Source organism: Aquarana catesbeiana, linkage group LG13, assembly GCF_042186555.1.
Source record: "Aquarana catesbeiana isolate 2022-GZ linkage group LG13, ASM4218655v1, whole genome shotgun sequence".
NCBI classification, from domain to species: Eukaryota; Metazoa; Chordata; class Amphibia; order Anura; family Ranidae; genus Aquarana; species Aquarana catesbeiana.
In genome coordinates, this window is record NC_133336.1 from 200,016,560 (window position 1) to 200,024,603 (window position 8,044).

The following is an 8,044-nucleotide window of genomic DNA, read 5'->3' on the forward strand; positions in this document are numbered from 1 at the left end:
TGAAGCACAATAAAAATTCAAGCTGCCCATTTGACTCTCCCAGCCATTATGTTCTATAAAGCTTTAGAAGGCAGGGGGTGATAGTCAAAGCTGCAACCTGTGAGATCCAAAACAGCCCAAAGAAATCAATAGCTGTTGCAAGAGAAGCTAAATTTACTTATCATCATAGCAGCCTATCTAAGAGGGTGCTACACCAATAAAATATTTTGGTACCAGAAAAAAAATCTAGAAGAACAATTATGGAAAAATGAGAAAGTTGCCACAACTAATATTATTAGATAATAAACATAATAACAAATCAAGATATACGCTTGCTATAACATCATGTTAATAAAACATATAATGTCCTAGTTAAAGGTTTAGTCATTTCCTTCCTGTTTTTGAAACTTGAGGTTATATCTTGGTTACCGGTTGACTTTCAGTGGACGGACGTGCTTGTGGATGGGCAGTAAAGCAAAAAATCTTTATAAGACGACATTCTGAACACATAGAACAAGTGTAAAACAGGGACAAATTGGAGATGATGATCTTACCTGCGATTATAATCTTTTGCCTTCACAAAGGTGAGTCAATGATACACAGCAGCAATTGTTATTTTTTATTGTGCCGTTAAACACAAATAAACTGGGTTATGTAATAGGATGTAAAGATACATAGGTGAAAATTCTTAGGAACCAATCAGAGTAGAGGATTTGATTCAATGGGTTGGTAGCTAGTCACTGTACATCTGAAAATATACAAGAATCTCAAGAGAAAGCCAGATTTTTAAAGTACCAAATACACCTAAATTAATAAAAAAGATGATTTGTTATTAACATGAAGTTCAAAATCACGAGAACATATAGATAAAATCACAACACATTTTATCAAAAAGCTTGTGTTACCGTGGTATGTAACCCTCTAATTTAAACTTTCCGTTAAAAAATGTAAAAAAATATCTATTTGGGTGGATTTAGTATCTTCAAAGTCTTAAAAGTATCTTAAAAGAATCATGATTCTCTTGGTAAAGATTCCTAAGAGCTCATCAGTATTAAAAATAGGTAAAGAGCTGGTGGAATAGCAGATCGTTTTCCTTCAAATTAATAATGCATATTTGCACTATAGCACACCACGGCACGATGCAAAATTTGCAGTGTGCTGGAAAATAAAAAGCTAAAAGTCAGCACAATGGCTTAGTGGTCAGCACATGGCCCAGGCTGGGGGAAAGAGTTCATTTTGTGTGCCGTTGTTCCTTCCTGTGCTTTTTATACCCAGTCTACTCGCCTGTGATATAAACAAGGGGGAAGGCTGGGTTTCCGAGGGGGGCTTCAGCTTCAGTCCGCTTAAGGAAGAAGATGATGTGATTGCTACGGAGGACTGCTGAAACCTTGCAGTCCTCGGGAGTCTGGAGCTCTACCAAGTCCTGGAGCACACCTGAAATGGACTACGACCTTATCAAGTCTGCTAAAGATAGTTAGGGACAAACTAATGTTATGCCCCGTACACACGATCGGACTTTCCGACAACAAAACTGTGTATTTTTTTTCGAAGAATGTTGGCTCCAACTTGTCTTGCATACACACGGTCACACAAATGTTGGCCAACAATTACGAACGTAGTGATGTACAAGACGTCCATTACGAACGCTAGTTTTACAAGATCGAGCGCTTCCGGTTCATACTTGATTCCGAGCATGTATGGACTTTTGTCTGACGGACTTGTGTACACACGTTTGGAAAGTCCGACAACAAAATTTTGTTGGCGGAAAATTTGAGAACCTGCTAGCCAACATTTGTTGGCGGAAAGTCCGCTAACAAATGTTCGATGGAGCATACACACAGTCGCACTTTCCGCCAACAAGCTCACATCCAACATTTCCCATTGGAAAATCTGAACGTGTGTACGCGGCATTAATGTTCACGTTGGACAGTCACTGTTCCATCCAGATTTTTCAAGTAAAAATTGCATTAATGGTTCTAGGCCTGGTCTGAAGATCTTTAAAGGGGTGCATAATGGTTCTGGGTATAGGAAAGAATGAGGGTTAGTAAAACACCTGTGGGGTATGAAGTAAAGCCACAACAAAGGGTCTACTTGGGCAAGTCAAGAATGAGGAGTAATGCACTTGTATGCAAAGTATATTGCAGCCAGGACTGAAGCACGAACCCAGTGTAGGTGACAGGTCCTCCCCAGTAGTTGGTTTCCCATAGCAACTGGGACCGAGCTTGCATTATGGATACCCATAGTCTGGCAGCATGATATGGATATATCGCTTTGTGCAAATTATCGGAGCTATATTACTACCTATAATAAATAAGCAGAAGCATTTTAATATAATATACACAAGGACAAGTAGGCTCTTACTTTAGTCCTGGCTTTCTCAGTCAGGGTTCTGTGGAACCCTAGGGTACCTTCTGAGGTTGCTGGAGGTTTTGAACCAATGTAAGGGGATACTTCTACACCGGCCACTAATATTAGGAGACACCACAAAATACTCTACTTACCTTTTAGGTTTGGTTTCTGGCCGTAGTCATCTTTTAACTCTATAACTCTTATTTTCATTAGGCATTCTCTGTGTGACAGTCTGCGGGGAGTCAAAGTTTCTATCGAGTACCATTGGAGGGCAGGTGACCCTGTCAATAGAAAAAATGGAGTTCAGTTTCATCTACTGGCTTTCAACTGAAAAGTTCCTTGCTAAAACATCACCAGGCGAACCTGTTGAGATAAGACACACTGATTACAATGGAAGATTAAAAGCCACAGCTGATGGATCTCTAATTATAATGAACATGACCAGAGGAGACCAAAACCAATACACAGCGAATGTGCAGAGAATCCCATCAGGTCAATGTCGTCAGCAGTTTAATCTGCGAGTGTTCGGTAAGTCCAAGTTATAACTTTGGTGAAGGTGGATTGACCTGTTCTTGGTCTATGTACCCCTATAGTCAAGAGATGTACATCATATAGCAATCCTGCAGTCTGTTAAGGGCTTTATACAGATTGACAACAATGGTGATGAGTTCGAAATTGTCTCAACACATCAAAAATGTTGTGGTTTTGCTATTGATTAAAATTGTGGGAAAATCATCTTCCAATTCCACCTGTAGATATTTGAGAAGAAAATCTTATTACTGTAGAGCTACCTAATGGAAGCTAGAAGCGTTTAAAAAAAAGCTTGATTATTTCCACTTCATCTCACATGTAACCACCATGTCCACCCATCACTCGGCAAGAAACCTTTGTCAAGCTGGCAATGGTTTCTTGTTTCCTACTGATGGTTTTAAACCAATGAATGGCTTTGTTTTTTTTTATTCATTTTTTTGACTCATGTAAAATGAGCAGATGAGACTTATTCATTTCATGTTATCATTTTATTTAACCACTTCAGCTCCACTTCAGAAGATTTACCCTCCTTTATGACCAGGCCATCTTTTTGCGATACAGCACTGCGTTACTTTAATTGACAATTGCGCAGTCGTGCAATGCTGTACCCAAATAAAATATTTGTCATTTTTATTCTCACAAATAGAGCTTTCTTGTGGTGGCATTTGAACACTTCTGCATTTTTTATTTTTTGCTCTATAAACAAAAAAAAGACCGACTATTTTGAGAAAAAATATATATTTTTACTTTCTGCTATAAAACATATTCAATAAAAAATGTAAAAAAAAAAAAAAATCTAATTTCTTCATAAACTTAGGTCAATATGTATTCTGCTACATATTTTTGTTAAAGAAATCCCAATAAGCGCATATTGATTGGTTTGCGCAAAAGTTATAACGTCTACAAACTATGGGATATATTTTTGGAATTTTCTTTTTTTTTTAACTAGTAATGGCGGCGATCAACAATTTATAGCGGGGCTGCGATATTGCGACGGAGAGTCGGAAACTAACTGACAATTTTGACACTTTTTGGGGACCAGTGACACTAATACAGTGATCAGTGCTAAAAAATATGCACTGTCACTGTACTAATGACACTGGCTGGGAAGAGGGTTAACATCAGGGGCGATCAAAGGGTTAACTCTGTGCCTAGGGAGTGCTTTCTAATGCCGCGTACACACGGTCGGAATTTCCGACAACAAATGTTCGATGGGGGCTTGTTGTCGGAAATTCAGACCGTGTGTAGGCTCCATCGGACATTTTCCGTCGGAATTTCCGACAAACAAAATTTGAGAGCTGGATCTTAAATTTTCCAACAACAAAATCCGTTGTCGGAAATTCCGATCGTGTGTAGAGAATTCCGACGCACAAAGTTCCACGCATGCTCGGAATCAAACAGAAGAGCCGCACTGGCTATTGAACTTCATTTTTCTCAGCTCGTCGTACGTGTTGTACGTCACCGCGTTCTTGATGTTCGGAAGTTCCAACAAGATTTGTGTGACCGTGTGTATGCAAGACAAGTTTGAGCCAACATCCATCAGAAAAAAACATGGATTTTGTTGTCGGAATGTCCGATCGTGTGTACGCGGCATAACTGTGTTTGAGTTGCTTGTACTGTGGGAAAGCAGAGATCAGTGTTCCTGCTTAGCAGAAACACAAGATTACTGCCTTCCCTTTTCACAGAATGGCGATGCCTTGTTTACATAAGCAGATCGCCGTTTGGCCTGTGCCTAGAATAATCAGCGTGTCCTAGCAGACATCACGTCTGCCAGACCGCTGATTGGCTCCTGCTGTGTCCAATCATAGTGGAAGCGGGTTGCTGGCGGCGTACATGCGCGTCCCAGACTCGGAAGTGCGGCATCACGTACCTGTACGTGATTCTGCACAAAGCGGCCGCTCTGCCGCAATAAATGTGCGTTGGGTGGTCGGCATCAGGTTAATTAATGGCCTGTTTATTGTTTAACAAAATGACGGAGGGACGGTGCGGCGTCCTATGACGTGGCATGTGGGCTGGTATGGTTAATGGGCTGCCATGTGATACAGGGCCTGTTATGGATTGGGGGGGGCAATTTTTATTGGCAGCAATGTTTTTTTTTTACATTCAGCTGTCAACCGGAAACCCCACTGACAGCTGATGAGTCATCCGTTGTTAAGGATGCGGCGGCTGATTTCCCGGCCCGCTCCTTAACAACCAGCTATCGTTAAAGACGCCGGTGGCCACCGGCCCTATAAATTTGCATCTGAACCACTGAACAGGTGCTTTGGAAATTTGCAGTGAAAACAGAGGGGAAATTTGCACCGGACACGTGTGAACGAAGCCGAATGCCGCGTACAGACGATCGGACACTCCGACAACAAAACCGTGGATTATATTTCCGACGGATGTTGGCTCAAACTTGTCTTGCTCACAAACGGCCACACAAATGTTCCGAACGTCAAGAACGCGGTGACGTAAAAGACGTACGACGAGCCAAGAAAAATGCAGTTCAATAGCCAGTGCTGCTCTTCTTGATTCCGAGCATGCGTGGAATTTTGTGCGTCGGAATTGTGTACACACGCTCGGAATTTTGAGAATTTTGAGAAATTGAAAGAAATTTGAGAACCAGCTGTCAAACTTTTGTTTTTGGAAATTCCGACAGCAAATGTCCGATGGAGCCTACACACAGTCGGATTTTCCGACAACAAGCTCACATCGAACATTTGTTGTCAGAAATTCCGACCGTGTGTACGCGTCATTAAAGTAAAACTAAAGGCAGTACATTTTTTCCATTTTGGACTGAATCAAGGATGATTATAACCATGGTCAACCTTATTTTTGTCATCTGTGTCCCATTAGGAAGATTTCTCTGCACTTCCTGTCCCATAACAACAACAGGAAGCGAGAAGACGTCCCTCCAAATTGAGGGAATCCCTGGGTGTCACCAGAACTAGTGTCCCCACCGGAAGATACCTGTTCCTGTTCTGGTGACAACCCAAAATTTGAGGTCTTCTTTTACTTTCACTTTAATAGACATGATGACACTCCGTAACGGAGACACAGACAGCATTAAAAACGTGACAGGGGTTCTAATCGCTCTCCAGACTAAAAATTTGCCTTTAGTTATACTTTAATGCCAGCTGGAGAGATATCCTGTTACTTTCTGAGCCTATGACCATTTTTAGGACAGGAAGTATAGTGGGAAGTCTTTCTAGATTGGACACAGATGACAGTAAATAACCAACAAAGATCCTATCTCTTCTTTAATCCTTTCCCTCCAAGCCTTGACATCCATGTATCAGGGTCTTTATGTCCGGGGGGGGGGGGGGGGGGGGGTTGGACTGGCCAATTATCTGACCACTGTGATTAGCTGTCAAAGTGGTCACATGGTCAGGGGCCGGTCCAGCCAACGCCCGTTCTTTAGTAGAGACAAAGAGGTGTCTTTACCTTAGTTGGAGCACCAATCTAGGTTAGGTGTTTTAGGGACCAGTGAAAAGAAGGTAAGAAGTCTGCTACACTGACTTCTTGGTTACACTAGTGTTAGCCCTCTGAAGAGCGATCTGTGGAAGACTTTTTCAGAGGACATTTGACAGATGATGAGGAGGCATTAACTCCTAAAAGCCAACAGCATGGCTCCATGTAGCTGACTTTATTTTTGCAGTAGCCGCTAGGGGCCCTCACCTTCCACTCTAGTTACTCACCAAATATCCACTTCTATTGGAGGTACTCGGTTTGGCCCTCTTGCTGCTACTTTGCCATCACCCCAGCTCCCGGGGGGGGTCATGTTTGTTTCACCCCCCTACGCCTCTTATCTTATTCATCAGTATCTACATTCCTGTTAAATTATACCCATAGGTAAGAGTGCTAGGACCATAGTTTGTTGATCCCTCTCTTCCTATTTTCTAATCAATTACCATTGATTATTAATTTAATTTATAACCTATTACAGGTACCCTTTATGTATGGCTGCTCCTGATGAGTGGAGACAACCCACGAAACGCGTAGAGCCTTATATTTGATGCTATGCCACAGTAATCATGTGAATATCATGGGTTTGACCATTTTGAATCATCAATCAAATACTTAGCCATTATGTTTCTATACAATTTTGAGTATACTGCTGATATATCATGTACCATGTGCAACAATGTCTACGATTTTACTATATGATGCATTAGTCATGTTTATCTGGATTTTTTTTTTCTATGTTGTTTGTTCAATCATGTTATTTACTACACTATGCTCAATTGTGCTATCAATAAATATGTGTTTTACAATTTAAATGATTCAATCTACCTAAGTGTTGTGTTTCACACAAAGTCCCATTTTCCCTCATTCCCCCTTTTTTCCCCCTCTTTACATGTAACTGACTGGGTTGTATTAGGTTGGCAGCATTGCTCGCTAACTTTTGCTGCTCCCGTTCCATGTGTACAACGCTTTCTACTGCCTAAGCAGCTGAAGGGTGTGGGGATGATAAAAACATGGCTCAACAGCCTGTTTTTACCGCACCCCAACCACAAGTGTAAATGAACCCCTACCCTGTTTCCCCCAAAATAAGACCTAGCGTGATTGTCGGTGATGGCTGCAATATAAGCCCTACCCCCCAAATAAGCCCTAGTTAAAGTCCTTGTAGGTCTTATTTTCAGGGTAGGGCTTATTTTCGGGGAAACAGGGTAGGGCTTATTTGGGGGGTAGGGCTTATATTGCAGCCATCACTGACAATCACGCTAGGTCTTATTTTCGGGGAAACAGGGTATGTTGGTAGACACTGCTGCCCTCTAAAAAACATCCTGTGGTGGATCTCTTTTCAAGGATCTGTAGAGCAGTGATTGACAAGCTTTCTGGAGGTGATCACGCTATCTTCTGAATGTCTGTTTTTTTTAAAAGAGGAAATAAATCCCAACAGTATTTTGTATTAAAATACTGCTCCACAACCATGAGCCAAGTGTTTGGCTTGCGGTTGCAATGCACCCCCTTTGACCTTAAAGTGGTGTTCCGGCTGAAATGATACTTTTTAAATAAAAATACCCCTATAATACACAAGCTTAATGTATTCTAGTAAAGTTAGTCTGTAAACTAAGGTCTGTTTTGTTAGTTTATAGCAGTAGTTTGTTATTTTATAAACTTACAGCAGGCCGTGGCCATCTTAAGTGTAGGCATCTGAAGCCAGACTGTATTTCTTCCTGGATCTCATCTTGCAGATCTC

The 8,044-nt window shown here is 41.3% G+C and overlaps 1 protein-coding gene across 1 annotated transcript; it reads left to right on the top strand.

Moving 5' to 3' along the window:
* The first annotated feature begins 388 nt into the window (after positions 1-388).
* On the top strand, positions 389-6,957 carry LOC141117353 (T-lymphocyte surface antigen Ly-9-like). The gene is made up of 3 exons (XM_073610177.1): positions 389-563; positions 2,542-2,856; positions 6,788-6,957. Exons 1-3 carry the CDS (start codon positions 521-523, stop codon positions 6,841-6,843), a joined length of 414 nt encoding a protein of 137 aa, XP_073466278.1. The 5' UTR covers positions 389-520; the 3' UTR covers positions 6,844-6,957.
* Positions 6,958-8,044: the final 1,087 nt, after the last annotated feature.